General features: G+C 41.8%; 1 protein-coding gene across 1 annotated transcript in view; it reads left to right on the top strand.

Moving 5' to 3' along the window:
* Positions 1 to 2,097: 2,097 nt before the first annotated feature.
* Positions 2,098 to 19,066, top strand: part of DARS1 (aspartyl-tRNA synthetase 1) — a 69,751-nt gene continuing 52,782 nt past the window's right edge. The window contains exons 1-3 of the mRNA XM_079781912.1: positions 2,098 to 2,326; positions 4,820 to 4,877; positions 8,917 to 9,009. Of these exons, the coding sequence (XP_079638038.1) occupies positions 2,261 to 2,326; positions 4,820 to 4,877; positions 8,917 to 9,009 (217 nt within the window). The 5' untranslated portion in view covers positions 2,098 to 2,260. The remainder of the gene's footprint in view (positions 2,327 to 4,819; positions 4,878 to 8,916; positions 9,010 to 19,066) is intronic.

Raw genomic sequence — 19,066 nt, forward strand, 5'->3', positions numbered from 1 at the left:
AAGTTCTTTATGTATTTTGGAAATTAATCCCTTACAGAAATACCATTGGCAAATACGTTCTCTCATTCAGTGGATTCCCTTTTCAGTGGTTTCTTTTGTTGTGCAAAAGCTTTTTAGTTTGATGTAGTCTCATGTTTGTTTTCCTTGCCCTAGGTGATGTATCTGTGAAAATTCTGCTATGAGAAATGTCTGAATTTTTACAGCCTATGTTTTCTTCTAGGCTTTTTATGGACTCGTGATTTACATTTAAGTCTTTTATCCATTTTGAGTTTATTCTTATATATGGTGTAAAATAGTGGTCTACTTTCATTTTTTTCATGTACTGTCCAATTTTCCCAATACCATTTATTGAAGAGACTATCTTTACTCCATTGTGTGCTTTTGCCTCCTTTGTCAAATATTAATTGACCATAAAGGCATGGGTCTATTTCTGGGCTCTCTGTTCGGTTCCGTTTATCTATATGCCTATTCTTATGCCAGTGCCAGAATACAATAGGCCACTTTTAGATTCAGACACTTTGTTACTTATTTAGAGAGTGAAAAGAAGAAGCCAAAGGTGCCAGGTCCCTGTGATCCTTGTCCTACACACCAAAAAGGACAACACTGAAACAAAGGGGTCATAGGACTGCAGTGTGAGGACCCTGTTGCTCAGGAGCCACTTCTGGTCTCCAGCTATGCAGTTTCATATTGTGTAGCTCCATCGGTAGGAAGGGAGTGAGTGGCACAAAGTCCTGTACCTCTTCAGACAGTCTCCCAGGGGAAACAGGGAAGTGAGTGGAAGATGGCTTCTCCTCCCATTCTGTTTTGGAAGGATCACAAGGCATTTTTCCAAGACAGATTAGCAAACCAGCTCTTGCCTACATGGCTTATTTGGATATCTGCAAGGTGGTTGGGTGACATGGCCAGAGCTGTTCCCGTATTGGCCTATGGGATAAGGCTATCATATTGCAGAAAGCTTAACAGGAAACCTCTAAATTCTTCCCTAGTCCCCATTTAAGATAGTAAATCATAAACGTCATGTCCCCAGGGGAAATAGCAGAGTTTAGTGCAATCCTTAAAGACCTGACAGTTGATAGCCCCCATCATATTTCTATTTTCACCAGTCTGGCTCCCACAAAAACAGAGAGTCAGGAGGCGACAGTAGACTACTGCAAATTCAACAAAGTTGTAGCCTCAGTTGCAGCTATGGTAGGGTTACTAGAGCAGATCCACAGACCTCAGCATATGGCTTGTGCCTGTTGATCTGGCAAATTCTATTCCTTCACTATCAGGAAGGCCAGAGCATAAGTACCTATTTAATCTTCCCCCACGGCTATGTCCTAAATAAGAATAACATATCAAGTCAAGGGAATTAAGGGATGCGTGTAAAGGCCTCATGGGCAATGGAAAGATGGAAAAAATAAACCTTATCCCTAGCAAAAGGCCAATATATGAGATTTGTATTCAGATTTCTGAGTATCAATTCATTCATTCATTAGGATAATATTGAAATGAGGGAATACAAGCTTTTAAAAAAATCCCAGGATGGAGCAGCGACACAGACTCTAAGTTGGAATCTCATAGGTGTGATAGAATGTTTTATTGACCAGAAACATTCAGTATGGCTCCCTAAAGAATGAGTAAATTACCCTACTCTGCAGAACTCGGGAATGACCATGTGACTTGTTTGGCCAATGAAAGAGGGAAAGCATCACCTCCACACAGCCAACTACCGGTAACCCAGCACTCCTGAGTCCCAGTACACAAAAGCAGCAGCGGAAGGTCGCCAATGGCTCCAGGCAGCTATGCTGCCGCTGGGAAGGGTGAAGGCAGGGAAGTCCAGGGGAGGAAAGGCAGAGCCTGAGTTTCGTGAACAGTCCCCGGATGAAGCCGGGAGGGACCGAGAGGCTGAAACGAGAGCAGGGCAGCAGTTTCCGTTGGGAGCTAGACCGCCCGCCCTGGGACCCCACCCTTCACAGCCGATCCCGCAAAACACGACAAATTCCCGGGATTTCCCTCCAACTCCAGCTAAACACCTGTAGGGGCGGAGCCAGAGGACCTCGCGGCGTCGGGCCGTCCGCTAATAGCTCTTCGGGATCTCGAGAGAGTTGCGTTTCTCGCGACATTTCCGGAGTCGACCTTCCACGCGGAGTCGGAATGCGTGTGCTGTGACCGAAGTGCAGGGAGGGCGGAGACTGTGCGGGAGGGAGAAGCCCCTTTGGCCTGCCCTACGGAAGCCTGCGAGGGAGGGTGGTGACCGCTGCCCCGTCCAGTTGCCCCGATGCCCAGCGCCAGCGCCAGCCGCAAGACTCAGGAGAAGCCGCGGGAGGTCATGGACGCGGCGGAAGTGGGTCTCCCCCTTCCTCGGGCCCGGGAGGACTGACCCCTGGGCCGGAGCGCGCGCGGAGGGCGGGCGGAGGGGGAGCGGGACCCTGCCCTGGGGGTCCGTGTCGGCACCTCGCCTGCGGGCCGCGGGCTGGGGTCCGGGCGCCCAGGGCCCTCGCCGGGACTCCGGGGCCTTGGCCGGGAAGCGTGGCCAGACCCTCTCCGGACCGGACCGCTTTCTCACCGGCCTGGCTCGCGGGGAGCGGGCCGCGAGGAGGGGTGGGCGTGAGGCTGCCCCTGCCCCGGAAGTGCCAGCGCGGGGTCACACTGGAGTCTCCCCGGTTAGGCACGTCCCTCACGTAATCCACCACCACCACCACCACCTCGGACTGGGACAGTACTTGGCAAAACGGTCTGACAATGTGTTTAATGACCGTTTTCCGTGTGACAGCTGTAAAGAACATTTGACATTTTTATTTTCCTTCTCCCTGTAAGTGATTCGGTGAGGTAGGAAGCTTACAGAGAGTGCGTTTGAGATGAAGTGACCCAAAATCTTGTGCGGTAATTCATAACACCCAGGGGTCCTTCAGTGCTTTTCAGAAGTGAAAGCTTGATACCATCCTACAAGTTATGTGTGTGGTGTTAAAACTGAGCCTTGACTCACTGCCCGGCTCCTAATTTTTCTATTTGTGACACACTACATAAGGAATGGGACATTTTAAGAGTATGAGCTGGAATAGGGGTTGCTGAAATATGAACTAATCCATTTATGCTGCCCTAATGCCATATTGTATAACTATATCTTTTTACTAGGGCTGGGGTTATCTTTGTCTTTAAGATTGGTTGGTTTGTTTTTGTATAAACACACAAAAACCTGAATCCTCCAGGTTAAAGGAGAGGGTTCCAACAGATAGCTATAGGGTGGTAGAAACGAATTATTTCATATATATCTTAAGTTACCTTGTAAAATCTAAGGAAATTATTTTGGGTATTCTTTATCTGACTATATAAACTAATGCAACCTTGCAGATAGCTCAGGTCTAGATATAAGGTAGACATTGTGGCAGAGTTATGTCATTTTATAGCTAGAAAGCTCTTAAGAGATCATTTTAGAGGTTAAGTGAGATTAAAATAAAAGGTCACTTATCTATATTAATAAAAGCCTAAAGCAACCTTTACGGAGGAACAACCTGAATGACCGGTCGCTATGATGCGCACTGACCATCAGGGGGCAGACGCTCAACACAGGAGCTGCCCCCAGGTGGTCAGTGTGCTCCCTCAGGAGGAGCACCCCTCAACCAGAAGCCGGGCTCATGGCTGGCGAGTGCTGCCACAGCGGGAATCTCTCCCCACTCCGCAGCAGCAGGCGTGGAGTGGCGTGAGTGGCCCTGATTCAGGCTCCTCTCTGGTCGCCTGCCGCCTGGCGTACTGCTACATCCCTCGGGATGTCCGACTGCTGGTTTAGGCAGTCAGACATCCCCTGAGGGGTCCCGGGCTGCGAGAGGGATACCCAGTCGCTGGCTTAGGCCAATCCCTAGGCTGGCAGGTGGACATCCCCCGAGGGGTCCCAGACTGCGAGAGGGCAGCAAGCTGGGCTGAGGGCCCCCTCCACCCCCCCTGCACGAATTTCGTGTACCAGGCCTCTAGTCTATTTAATAAATATAGTATTTTTAGAAAAGCCTGAACCCTAGATCTGTAAAAAGAAATTTGATATATTGTCATTGTCACTTGCAACCTAGTATGCTGTAGCTGATTTTTAGAAACAGGAAGCTGGTGGGTTGTTTTTTTATGTTTTCCACATGGAAAGTTGTAGTTAGCTTATATCCAACATCTTCAGTTTCTAAAAATGTGACATCTGGTGCTCAGAAAGCTTACCAAAAAATGCTGGTTCTCTTTGAACATCTCTTCCTGTAATAGGAAGTTAATAAAACAGTGGTGCTTCATCCTACTCCCTCCACAGAGGGAATTTATATCCCTGCTTTGAAGCAGGTTAATCTCATTTTGAAGAAGATAGTTACGATGTGTTGTACATGTGTAAATTTTATCTGAGAGTGCTATTATTTATGGCAGGGGTCCTCAAACTTTTTTTAAACAGGGGGCCAGTTCACTGTCCCTCAGACCGTTGGAGGGCCGGACTATAGTTTAAAAAAAACCATGAACAAATTCCTATGCACACTGCACATATCTTATTTTGAAGTAAAAAAACAAAAGGGCAAAAACACCCGCATGTGGCCCGCGGGCCGTAGTTTGAGGACGCCTGATTTATGGTATATCCCTCCAGGAGTAGTGATCTTTAAAACAAACTAGCCAGAAACCGGGTGCTTATCCTTTTTCCATAGAGTACATATGTAAGTAACATGACAAATTTCCACACTTTAAAACTATGACTCTTTGAATTAATAAAGTGGTCCTGATAGTGAAAAGGAATTTATTTTTACATTGTTGTTTGTATTTATGTGTTTACTATGCTATTCGTTTTTAAATAAAAAGTTATAATGCAAAACATTTTTTGTAGGATTATGCTAAAGAAAGATATGGAGTATCTTCAATGATACAGTCTCAAGAAAAATCAGGTTAGTAGCTATGTGATAATTAAAGCTTTTTTTCTTCTAATTCCAGGGAAACTCTTCATGAAGTTTTAATTAAGGTTGGCATAATTTTGAAAAATGTAAATGGCAGTAATAACTCAAGCACGTGTTATAATCCTGTATAAACATTGGTCAGTTTGGTTAGGGTTCCTAATCTAGAAAGGGAAGAAAATACGTTAAATGAGTGTATTTTAAGAGTTATGTTATATTAAAAAGATATTCCTAAGTGATTAGGTAAAATATGTAAGATTTAACTCTGGCCCAGGAGATAAAAGAATATTAATAGTAACTACTTTCATCATATACAAGCTTTTTGCATGCTTTATGAAGCTACCTTCTTTACTCTCCCCTTGATTTTATTAGATTTCTTTGAAATTGATTTGTCACATATTATTTCTCTCAGACCTGTAGGTCTTCTATTTGTAAACATTTGCCTTTTGTTTTTATTTACTTATTTATTTGTGTTTTCAATAGATTATCTTACTTAATCATTTTTCTTATGGTAGACACTCCAAAGTCCAAATTATGTCTTTCAGTCTTTGGTACAACTGCAGATCTTTAAGTTCTGGCCTATTGGAAATACTTCTAACTTACAGACTTGACTATGAATGTTATGCTTTGGAAATAACATATCTCTGGGTTAATTTTATTGTGATTTTGGATTCAATTTATTGCATGATCATAAAATCACTTTCCTTCCCAACTTTTTTCCAAAGTGCAAAATAATGGGCAAAAATTATACCATTTCCAAAAGATATAGATGGTGAAGTAAAATAATTGAATATAAAATGGAGTAGAAGCAATATAGTTTGGAGATGACATTCCCCTGCCAGAGTAAGCAAGAGGGGTCATTTGAGACTTTGTTTTTAGCTTAATTATCTTCCTGAAGTGGACTTCCTTCAGCTGTAACACAAATATGCCCACTGGAGTTTCAATCTATTACGTAAGTCCCAATCACCCCTTGCCATAATTACTGTTCCCATTTGGCTGGCAAATCCAGACAACTGTTTTCCACTTACAAGCTCTCCCCACCAGAGGGAAAGAAAACTATGTATGTTTACAGTAGCATAACAGTAAAATTCTGCCTTTGGTTTTATCTCTCCTAAAACCCTTGCACTTTGTTCAGGCAGAGTTTCCTTCCCTATATGCTTCCATTTCTCCAAATTTCTTCATTTTAATACCAGAGTCTTAAGAGTGGAGGAGGCAATAGTTTTTTAAGCTGAAACCCTACTGCCACTAATCATTGGTGCGAGTGTGACATGTGCCTCAAGTATGTGTAGATATGTTAAAGGTTGAGAACCCCTATGCTAATTAGTTGGAATACCACATGAAAGAAGGGCTATTATTCTGTCTTTTTCAAAGTACTAGTAAAGTTACCCTAATCATGACATTTATTTATGTCTCCTCTGATTTATGTTGTTACGTTTCATTTGATTTTGAGTTTTTATTGCCTAGTTATTAGTAAGTCATTGGCTTTTTCAATTTTGGTATTTCCAAATCTGTCTTAAATTTTTATGCTATTTTGTCTGTCTTTTCTCTTTCACACTTTGTTTTGCCTAGGTTTACACAGCAGACTTGGGAGTTGGTTTAACTCATAAGGTCTGTTGGCAATGCTTTGTAGAAATTCTCTTGTGATACCCAATGGCTTAAAAATTCCTCATTCATTGTCTGCTTTTGGCAATGAGAACCATTGTATTCTCCTGTAATTCACATTCTCTCTAAGCTGCATCTTTGCTTCAAGAGACAAATTATAAGTATGTTTAGACAAAGTAGGTAGAATAAATATATTTGTTTAGTGTTGGTTTTGTGTTTTGGGGGGGGTTTTGTTTGTTTTTCATCCTCACCCGAGGATATTTTTCCATTGATTTTTAGAGAGAGTGGAAGAGAGAGGGCAATACAGGAGAAATATCAATATGAGAGAAACACATCAATTGGTTACCTCCTGCATTAGCCCTGACTAGGGCCAGGGCCGGGGAAGAGCCTACAACCGAGGTACGTGCCCTTAACCGGAATTGAACCTGGGACCCTTTGGTCTGCAGGCCAACACTCTATCCACTGAGCCAAACCATCTAGGGCTTTGCTTAGTATTATAATTAGGTTTTACTGCACAAGATAATGACAAACTTTGTTAATTAGGCAACATAACCCTTGAGAAAGAGACCTTTTACTACTCTTGATGTGATGTTATGTCTATTACTATGTTTTTAATTAATACTTAAGTTTTAAATTATTACATATTTTAAAAATAAAATGCTTTCTGGATCATGATTGCCTCATCTCACTATCTTCACGTGTAGTTGTTTTGTTTGGAGGACTCTAGATGGATGTATTGGAGGACATAATTGTTGGGCCTCACAAACAGAATTTATTGGCTTACATAACTCTAGGGGAAAAAGGTGAGATGGCATAAGGCATGATTGGATCTAGAGGCTCAATCGGTATCTTTAAGGCTTTATGTCTGTATTTCTTGGCTCTGCTTCCCTTAGGTTATTTGGCTTTATTCTGTCATCCTACAAACTCAGGTAGTGAGTGGGACAGATGGTGGTTGCAGCCCTGGGCCTATACCATCTCAGCTCAGCAAGCCCAGGGGAGAGCTTCATTCCCAGTATCTGTATATTAAGTCCCAGAGAAGGACTTTGATTAGCTCAGTTGGAGCAACATGCCTTTCCCTGGCTGAGTCACTGTGTCCTAGAGAATGGGGTACCAATGATACTGTTGTAATTAACCAAGTTATTAATTGGAAAGGAGCAAAGGGAAGGCATGCCATTTGTACAGCTTTGCCAGAAAGCTGCAGTTTAACATTCTCCGAGTCTGCTCCCCACAGATCCTCGGGAGAAGGGTCTGGACAATAGATGCATGCCTGGTAAGGTATGGGTGATGTGGGAAGGTGCTTGTCTGTCAATCACGCCTGAGAGCAGGTTATTGACCAGAATAGGCATGGCCACTGCTAGGGTGAGAAATCTGAGATACATAAACTGAACAAAGAGAGTTCTCTCTCTTGGCTGTCTTGTGCACTGGGCTCCTGGCTCTCTTGTTGCAGGATGCACTCTCCCCTGCACTTGCCTACATGGCCCACAGTCATGTGGACCCCACACAATGGACCGATGGACTGTAACCAGCTTGATGCTCTGCCGGACTCAGCTCCACCATTGAACAGAGACTGTGGATACTGGCTTTGCTTTTAGCACTGCTACATCCCCAGCTGCACATTTCCAGAACTAGTTTAAGGGAAATAGGACTTTTAAACTGAGAGATAAAACTCTATGCAGATAAAAATCACTCATTTTACCCGAGAGTCTTAAAAAACGTTTTCTCAGGCTATCATAAGAACCCCATTCCCACTAGCAGCAGGGAAATTCCACCCGTGCAATTCTCCGATAACACCATGACTATCCAGGCCTGGCAGAGAAACCTCCCCTTTGGCTAGCTGACTTACGTACTGTGGCAGGCAAGGTAAAATACCATGTCCACTTAGGCAAAGGTGGATGAAGATAGATTGTAGTTTGCCTTATAAATCAATGAAAAGTTCAGCACATACGCATTTTGAAACACTTTGACTCCAGTGTAGACTGAATTGGGGAATCGGGATTATCAGAAGGTTATTGCTGTAATTTAGACAAGTACTTTGGGATGGTGGCAGTGAAGATAAGAGACTTGGATAGATTTTTTTTTTAATCCTCACCTGATGATACGTATTTTAGAGAAAGAGGAAGGGAGAGACAGAAAATGAGTGTGAGTGAGAAACATAAATTGATTTCCTCTCATACACGCCCTGACTGGTGATTGAACCTGCAACCTTTTGGTGTATAGGTGACGCTCCAAGCAATTGAGTCTCCTAGTCAGGGCCTCGAGAATTGTATAGGTTTTAGAGATATATTTAGAAAGTACAATTCACAAATTAAGAAGGTGTCAGAGATTGAAAACTAAGATCATACTGAGTACTTATGCTCGCTGTCAAATCAAAATAATTATGATCTCTTTGTAAATTCTGAATTACTAAAATTGTTTCATTTATTTGCTGCAGATCGAGTTTTGGTTCGGGTTAGCAATTTGACAGAACAAAAAGCTGATGAAGTTGTTTGGGTGCGTGCAAGGGTTCATACAAGCCGAGCTAAAGGTAAGATTGATTTAATGAGTAAAGAAAGGCCTTTTGTTAAGGAATCTAAATTTTTTGTTTTGTGTATATTTCACAGACTAAAGTAAATCTTTAAAAATAAAACAAAATCACCTGTTTTCTTTTTTAAGTCACTGTAAAATATTAGTCTGTGGTTAATTAATTTTAGATTATTATAAGATAGCCTTAAATATAAGTTGACCTTAAAAACTCAGATGAAACCTAATAAGGTTTTGATTTAGTATTTCTCAGAAGTTTAATTTTTTGAAGTGAAGAGTGGTTTTTAGAAGCTTTTCATTTGTTAATATTCTTATACTAGAGACCCGGTGCATGAAAATTCATGCACTAGAGAGGGGGGTGAAGGGGGTCCCTCAGCCCGGCCTACCCCCTCTCACAGTCTGGGAGCCCTCAGAGGCGGGAGGCAGCCTGGCAATGGGGGGTGAGGGGGGTCCCGCAGCCTGGCAATGGGGGGAAGGCAACGCCCCATCACACCTCTGCTGCTGCCACTGCCAGCAGCACAAGCCTTGACTGGCCCTGGTTACCTGAGCCTCGGGCAGCCCTGGGCAGCTGGGCAGCCGACATCCAAGGCTTGCCTATGCCTTGGGCCAGCTCTGGGCGGCTAGGCAGCTGCCATCCAAGGCTTGCCTGCTCCTGGGGCTAGCCCTGGGCAGCTGGGGGGCTAAGGGGACTGGGGGACTCTGGAGGCAGGCGCGCAGATCGGCTGGGCCTGCCTAAGGGCGCGCCCGGCCTTGCCACGCCTGCAGCCCCGGCAGGGCTGAGGGGACTGGGTACCGCCATCTTGTGGCTGTGGGTGCCGCCATCTTTGAGGGTGGGGCAGTAATTAGCATATTCCCTCCTTATTGGCTGTGGGCACTGCCATCTTTGTGATGGCATGATGGTCAATTAGCATATTCCCTCTTTATTAGATAGGGTTTGTAATATTTAGATAGGGAGAGAGGTGGAAGAGATAAAAGGCTAAAACTGGTTGCCCAATAAAGTAGCCACTGACTACATGTAGTTATTAAAATTCAATAGCTCAGTCACTACATGTATTTTGAGTGCTTAACTGCCACAATGGCTAGTGGCTCCTATATTGCACAGACAGTACAAATATAGAAAGTTTTTTCTCATTGTAGAAAGTTTCATTGAATTAGCATTAACAACAGAAAAGAAGGATAAGCGTAGTTTAGACAAACCGTAGTTCCTTATGGAAAATTGTCCTAACCTAGTGTTCAGAATTATCTAAAAATAGTGACATACTAGTTTATAACTTTCTCACATTTGATCATCCCTACAAATTTGTGATGTAGGCAGAACAGGCATTGCTATTGTCCTTTATAAATGAGGAGACTAAAACTACCTGCCCAAGTTCTCAATTGGTGAAATACAAACAAAATCCAGAAGCTTTCTAAAATACCTCCTGTCTTCCTAAGAGTTCATTGCTTCTATAGCATTTAATAATTCTATATTATAGCATTTTTTACTTTGTGTTTTAAAATACTTATTATATAATTAATATGGGCTCATTTTTAAAATCCCAACATTTTATACATATGTCTCACACTCTCGTGGTCACTACTGTAAGAGTTTGTCTATTCTTCCAGTATTCTCCCCCCAAGTATATGAATGCTAATAGACTTTGAGAAGAATACTGGTGGAATATTAACTTTTTTAAAAATGTTGATTTGCCTTCTTGAAAGGTTGGGCCATTTATTCTACCAACAGATATATCACATTGTATTGTAATCCCTAATTTACTTGTCTTTCTCCCACTAGTGTGGGATCTTTGTTCTGTCCAAAATGGGCACTTTGTTTCCTGAACATGGTTATTTAACAAATTAAAAGATAGAATACATGCTACATGTAAGGCTGAACCAAGCATACTTCTCTTCACATCCATCCCCAAAATGGAACGATTTGAGTATCAATAAGGATAACTGCAATGAATTGAAACATATCAAATATGTTTAAATCTATAAGTATACTAGAGGCCCGGTGCACGAAATTCGTGCATGGCGGGGGGTTGTCCCTCAGCCCAGCCTGCACCCTCTCCAATCTGGGACCCCTCAAGGGATGTCCGACTGCCCTCTCACAATCCAGGACTGCTGGCTCCCAACCGCTCGCCTGCCTGCCTTCCTGATTGCCCCTAACCACTTCTGCCTGCCAGCCTGATCACCCCCTAACCCAGGGGTCCTCAAACTTTTTAAACAGGGGGCCAGTTCACTGTCCCTCAGAGAGAAGGAGGAGAGTCGGAGAGTGCGGCGCACATTCCACACATGCGCACTGCGGGCCCGGGACAAGTCGGCTGCTAAGCAGGACAGGCAGCAGCGGCAAAAACACCCGCAGGCCGGATAAATGTCCTCGGCGGGCCGCATGTGGCCCGTGGGCCGTAGTTTGAGGACCCCTGCCTCCCCTGCCAGCCTGATTGATGCCTAACTGCTCCCCAGCCAGCCTGATTGCCCCTAACTGCCCTCTCCTGCAGGCCTGGTCCCCCGCAACTGCTCTCCCCTGCAGGCCTGATCGCCCACAACTGCCCTCCCCTGCCGGCCATCTTGTGGCAGCCATCTTGTGTCCACATGGGGGCAGCCATCTTGTGTGTTGGAGTGATGACCAATTTGCATATTACTCTTTTATTAGATAGGACTAGGGGCCCGGTGCACGAAATTTGTGCACTGGGGGTGGGGGGTCCCTCAACCCAACCTGCCCCCTCTCACATACTGGGAGCCTTCAGCGGATGTCCTACTGATGGCTTAGGCCCGCTCCCTAAGCCGCAGTCTGGCCTCCCTTTGTGGGAGGCAACCGGGCTGATCAGGGGAAGGCGCCAGCCCCATCACCCCACTGCTGCAGCCACTGCCAGTCACCACAGCCACCAAGGTGTTTTCATCAACATGGACTTCAGTCCCTTCACCAAGAAAAAATGACAACTTCCTTTAGGCATTTTCAAGATGTGTCTTTCATAGGATATGCATTTCTTTCTTTCTTTCTTTCTTTCTTTCTTTCTTTCTTTCTTTCTATTTATTTATTTATTTATTTATTTATTTATTTATTTTATCCTCACCTGAGGATGTGTTTCCATTGACTTTTAGAGAATGTGGAAGAGAAAGGGAAAGACAGAGAGCAACATCAAAGTGAGAGGAACACTTTGATTGGTTGCCTCCTGCATGATCCCTGATCTGAGCCCCGGCCAGGAGGAACCTGCAACCTAGGTACATGCCCTTGATCAGAATCAACCCAGACCCTGCTGTTGGCAGGCCGAGGCTCTATCCACTGAGTCAAACCGGCTAGGGCAGGATATGACATTTCTTAGCCCTCCAGCAGCGGACCTTGGTTTTTTTCTCCAGAAGTGTGGTGGAAAAACCCTAGATCACCTTTTTGGATTCTTATTACCCAAGTTACTAAGAATATTACCAGTGGCATACAGGAAGCTTAGCCAATGTGCAGTCAGAAAAGGTGTTTCCTCTATAGTTCACACCAATCGCGGGCTGGGCCCTGCCCAGGCCTATAGCCTCTGGCCGAAGCTTTAAGCCTGAGCAGGAGCCCTCCAGCTCCCTCTGATCACCGGCTCCGCCCCTGCCCAGGCCTGCCCAGGCCAAAAGCCTCTAGGGCAGGAGCGGAGCCCCAGCTCCCTGCAATCGATCGCAGGGGGTCCGCTCCTGCACCAGGCCTTACCTCACAGTGACCTGGGTGCCAGGATGTTCCTGGGACACAGGCGCTGGGCACCTATGTATGCAAATTAACCGCCATCTTTTTTGGGTTAATTTGCATAGTCACTCTGATTGGCTATGGGCGTAGCGAATGTACGGTCAATTTACATGTTTGTCTATTATTAGGTAAGATAGGATAGGTGAAATACCATGGCTGAGGTTTGCTTCAAAATAGTACAGGCATTGAGGGATAAGTGGATTGGGTTAAAGCTGAGACAAGAATGGCCATGAGGATTATTATAGGTAGACATAATGATCATTTTGTACTTTTCTTTCAAATATTCATTTCATGTGGTTTCTCATTACAATAATTAGTTAGGTTCTTTCTAGTCCTGTAGGGATTTCCACAATTAAGGATTTTTTATATAGCAGAGATTTAACCTTTTGCATTCGGATGTCGAGTGTGACTCGACACAGCATCGGTAGCAGCTCGTATGTCGAATTGTATTGAATGTATCAATAATTTGAAATATTAAAAAATCCAAATAAATAAGTTTGTATGAAAAGAAACTCCAGTTTTTTATTCTACTGCCGCACTTTGTAAAATCTGGGGTATTTAAAAAATTAAATCCCGAGTAGAATAAAGGAATCGAGAAAAAAGCAAGCGAGTGCAAAGGGTTAAAATCCTATTGAGTTATTTCATGACTGTAGGTGTTCTGCATAAAATGTCATTAGAAAACAATGCCAGATTTTAGAAAATATTAAAAGCTTTCTTCTAGTGCAAGTTTTCTGTTATCTGAAGTAGATGTTAAATTTTACAAGACCTTTCTCCAGCAATTTTTTTTTTCTCAAAATGTAATTGTGTTGAGTATATTTATGTAGAGGTTCATTATACTATTTGCTGTGCTTTTGTGTTGGTTTGAAATTTTCTAGATAATAAAAATATAGTTGGTCCTCATTGTTCATAGATTGTATATTTACAAATTCACCTACTTGCTAAAATGTATTTGTAATCCCAAAATCAATATATGTGGCACTTTTACTGTCATTCACAGACATAGGGACCTGTATGGGTGCAGTGGCAAAAAATTTGAGTTGCCCAGTGCATAGATTTCCAGTCAGGTCAAACACGGTGAAGCTCTGCCTTCTTGAGTAAGCTCTCATAAACAGGTGTCCTTTTCACAGTCTGTTTAATATCACATTCTTCAGTTCTGTGCTTTTTGTTGGTGATTTGGCTGTTTAATATGGCCCCCGAGTATAGTACTGAAGTGTTTTCTAGTGTTCCTAAGTGCAAGAAGGTTGTAATATGCCTTAAAGAGAAAATATGTGTATTAGATAAGCTTCATGTGAGCATGAGGTACAGTGCTGTTGGCTATGAGTTCATGTTAATGAATTAACTCTCTATATATTAAACTAGAGGCCCAATGCACAAAATTCATGCAAGGGGCTTGGCCCTCACAGCCCCGGCTTCATCCGGAAGGTTGTCCGGAAGGACATCTGGTCTAATTAGCATATTATGCTTTTATTATCTAGGATAAGGTATATTTAAACAGAAACATACAAAACAAGGTTGTGTATTGATGGACTGATGAAAATACTGTGACAGAGACTCACGGGAACCTAACCCTGTATTTTCCCTAGGAGCAATGGTTCAATTGCTAATTCATTGTTCCTAGAGACTTTATGGAATATAACTATCACAAATAACAAGAATCAATTATATATTATTGTAATGACTTATAATAACGGTTTCTTAATGTTGAACAATTTGTAGATACATGAAATAAACTGAATTTGGCAAAGGTATGAATGGTATTCTTTTAGTATACTAGTAGTACTAGATTAAGTTTTAGATATATTTTTGGAATTTTGCATTTAATCTGATCTTCATAACTTCTAATTGGAAAATCTTATTTTGCTTTTAAGGTTATGTATGTGTTTTAAGTAAGTTATCCAAATAACGTTTTTACATGAATTTTTCAAAGAATACAGAAATGATATTTACTTTTTTCTTTTTTACTGTCTATCCTCTACTTCAACATTTTCTATTAATTCTTAATAATTTGTTCAGCATCTTTCCAAAAATCTTCCTTTGTAATGTACGTATGTGCATGCACACACACACACACAGGTACATACAGTTTTATATTTGTTTTTTGTATGAGTTTTAATTTGTCTTATTTTATGTAAATGACATCATATTTTACATGTTATTCTGCAACTTTTAAAATTTTCAATGAGCATTTCTCATGGAGATTTCTTCCACGGTACTAGTTATAGATCTACATAAGGCAGTATTTCTCCAAGATAGGTATCTAGAAGTGAGATTGCTGGATTGAAGGGTATGCATATACATACTTAACCCTTTGCACTCGCTTGCTTTTTTCTCGATTCCTTTATTCTAATGCTAACTGTGTCGAGTCACACTCGACATCCGAGTGCAAAAGGTTAATGTTTCTAATACCAAAAGAACCTTTCAGTAACACTATATGTATTTATCCCACAAGTATGTGACTTTTTCCACATCTTGCTAATAGTGATTGTCAATGTTTTCTGTTTCTGCCAAAGTGGATTATCTAAAAATAAATAAAATCTTATGCTTTGAATTTGCTGCTATTCCTTTCTTACATTGTCTTACATTGGGAAAATGTCAATAAACATGACTTACTTGGAATAATTCATGTTCTTTAACTCCAAAAGCAGTAACACATTAAAACTGCGTTACTACTTTTGGAGTTAAAGAGAAAAAAACAAACCATGCTAGCAGTTTCAAGTAGAGCAAAGCTGTGAAAAGACCATAAGTAAGGAAATGGAAATGTCAAAATCATAGAGTCAAAAGCATGACAATATAGAATCCTGTTATGCAAACAAAAAAATCTAGTCTGTTTACATATCTGTATAGTTTGCTTTAAAGGACAGTATTTAAAATCAGATTTCTTATACTAAGTTTATGTATGGCATTCCTAAAATCAAGTGTTTTATGTCTGTCTATCACTCTTAATGATACCTTTAAAATTTGTTTCTTTCCATTGTGAAAGTTTAAGTCTGCATATTGAAAGAGTCATTGAAATATCAGTGGTCCTTTCAAATTGTATACACTCTAGATGGAAATCATTGGCATTAAATAATTCTCTTTCAATATTCTTTTTTCTAAAAACTTACTTTACTTCCAAAATAGCTAATTATTTTTGGTAAACAGATCATTTAGGATTTTAACACCAAAGGTCAGATCAACTAACATCCATGAGAGAGTACTTTAGGGAAAATAACAAATGGAAAGTATTTAAAATAGTAAGGTCTTTGCTACTTAACTTCCTAACTGATTAACATAAATGATGAAGGAAAATATTAATGTTGGGAATCAGGAAGTTAAGGTACATTATCTAAATAATGAATTCAGGAGCTTGGCAACCTGAAAGACAGTAGGAAGAGATCAAGACATAAGATTGCCTCACATCTTTAATAACCTAGTTCTTCCGAAAAGGCCTCTTCATTAGGAGCCTACACCATAATGGAGATGAGAATAAACCTTTTTGTTCTGACCACCTACCATGTTGGTTCTTTAGCTCAGAAATAAAGATTGTACTCCTGGTGTGTAAAAGAAGGTTTCAGACTTTACATTTTTCTAAAACAGTACTTAAGTGAAAATTTAAGAAATAAAGTGCTGCTTCTAAAACCTTAAGAATCAAAATTCAACACAATTTTTTGCTATTAATTCTCACCCAAGGATATTTTTTTCATCGATTTTTATTTTAGAGAGGGAGGGAGTTGGCGGGGGGAGAGGGGGAGAGAGAGAGAGAGACACCAATGTGACAGAGACATGCCCAAGCTGGGGATCAAACCTTCAATCCAGGTACATGCCCTTGACAGGAAATGGAACCCAAGACCTTCTGTGCTTGGGCCGGTGCTCTAACCACTGAGCACTCCAGCCAGGGCTCAACACGGATTTTTAATTGTTAATTTAAATTATCTAAAAATAGTGACTTTATTCAGCTATTTTGAACATTGACTCTATATCTTTCTATAAACTGTCTCCTGGTTGGAAAATTCCAAGAGGAAAGGTAAGTAATATTTAACAGTTGATTTATCTGTCCGGCAACATTTTTATACTAATTTAAATACAGTAAAGACTTTTCTAAATGGAGAAATTATGTACTTGCTTCTTGGAATAAAAAATAAATTAAAATTTCAATAGTGCCAAAAGATACAAAATGAAAAAAGTCTCATAGTTCTAGCTTCTCCATCCCATCACAATCTCTTCCCCCAAAATAACCACTGTTGTTTCTTGTGAACACTTCCAGGGGGAAAAAATACATTTACAAGCATGGGTATAGCCTTTGTTTTAATTTTGCACTCGGATGTCGAGTGTGACTCGACACGGTTAGCATTAGAATAAAGGAATCGAGAAAAAAGCAAGCGAGTGCAAAGGGTTAAATTTTCATAAAAAGTATTGTACACATGCTTCTTATTATCACTCACCAGTGTCTATAAAAATAGTAGCTGCCCAGCTGGTGTTGCTCAGTGGTTGAGCATCGATCTATGAACCAGGAGGTCAGGGTTCGATTCCCTGTCAGGGCACATGCCCGGGTTTCTGGCTGGATCCCTGGTAGGAGGTGTGCGGGAGGCACCCATTCAATGATTCTCTCTCATCATTGATGTTTCTATCTATCTCTCCCTCGCTGAAATCAGTAAAAATGTTTGTATGTTTTTAAATAGTAGCTTACAAAACATTGAACTAAACAGATCATGCAGTACACTGTATTACCAGCCAGAGCCAAAGAAAAAAAATTGTGTTTACTAACACCTGGCAAGAACTTGGTCTCAAAAGTACCTGATAGAAGTAGTCTGAGCAGACAGTTCTATTTACCAGGAACCAGTACTGATTTTTTATTTTTTTAATCTTTTGGAAAATTTTTTGAGTGGTCCATCAAGATTCTAGTATTGACAGTGCTTTGAACACAGCTGCTTTGGGGATCATAGCATTAGAGCACATGGAAATCTGTTCCACTAGTAAAGACTACATAAATATGAACTTTGGTTCCTTTATATAAATAACACTGTTATGAGAGGTTTTTCATACTTAATTTCCTTAACAAACATGAGTCTTTCTGCTCTGCTTATTCGTTTATTCTGTTTTTAGATTCCACATATAAGTGAAATCATGGCATTTGTCTTCATCTGTCTGACATTTCAATCAGCACAATGCCCTCTTCAGCGGTCGCCAACCTTTTGGACCTCACGGACCATGTGGTCCACAGACCACCGGTTGACAACCGCTGTTCCAAAGGTTTCCTTTTTTTCTCTCTCTTTTTGATTAAGGTATTACATATGTGTCCTTAACCCCCCATTGTCCTCCCCACTCCCCACTCATGCCCTCACCCCCCTGGTGTCTGTGTCCATTGGTTAGGCTTATATGAATGCATACAAGTCCTTTGGTTGATCTCTCCCCCTTACCCCCACCCTCCCTTACCTTCCAAAGGTTTCCTTAAACCAGCAGTCACCAACCTTTCGGACCTTGTGGACCACCGGTTGACGATCACTACTCTGGGTCCATCCATGTTGCAGATGGCAAGATTTCATTCTTTTTTATGGCTGATCCATAGCCCATTGTATATATGCACCACTTCTTTTATCCATTCATGTATTGATAGACACCTGGGTTGCTTCCATATCTTAGCTATATATATATAAACGGGTAATATGCAAATTAGCCGGGCGTCACGACCGGCTCAGGCAGAGGCTGCATCACGACCTCTCAGGAGGAGCTGCGCACGCAGATGGGCAGGAGGGGCTGTGTGTGGCCCCCACCCCAGCGGACACACACACACCAGGGGTGGGGGCGTGCTCTGAGCGGCCGCGCGGCGTGGCTCAGAGCATGCCCCCAGTGGGTGGCGGCAGCAGCCAGAGCAAAGCAGCCCGGGTCCTGGGTGCCGGAGGGAAGCTGGTGCCAGCAGCCAGGGGAAGGAAGGCCTATTCTTGCACAAATCTTCGTGCATTGGGCCTCTAATTGTAAATAATGTTGCAATAAACATGGATGTATGTGTCTTTTTGATTTAGTGGCATGGCTGGGTCCTTCTTTCTCTCTTGTTATATAGCTTTTGTTTTAAAGTCTATTTTGTCTGGTATAGGTATTGCTACCCCAGCGTTTGTTTGCATTTTCATGAAATATCTTTTTCCATCCCTTTACTTTCAGTCTATGTGTGTCTTTCAATATGAAGTGAGTCATTTGTAGGCAGCTCATGTAAGCCTTACCTTCTATACCTACCTCTCTGATTGTGTCCTTGTCTTTTCTGATTAGAAAAGTAGTATATGCTTATTGTAAAAAGTTCAGAAAATACAGAGAAATATGAAGAACAAAATAATTCCCTGAAATTTTGCCACCTGTTAGTAGCCACATTTTGGTGTGTTTGTCCCGT

Source organism: Cnephaeus nilssonii (genome assembly GCF_951640355.1).
Source record: "Cnephaeus nilssonii genome assembly, chromosome: 10".
NCBI classification, from domain to species: Eukaryota; Metazoa; Chordata; class Mammalia; order Chiroptera; family Vespertilionidae; genus Cnephaeus; species Cnephaeus nilssonii.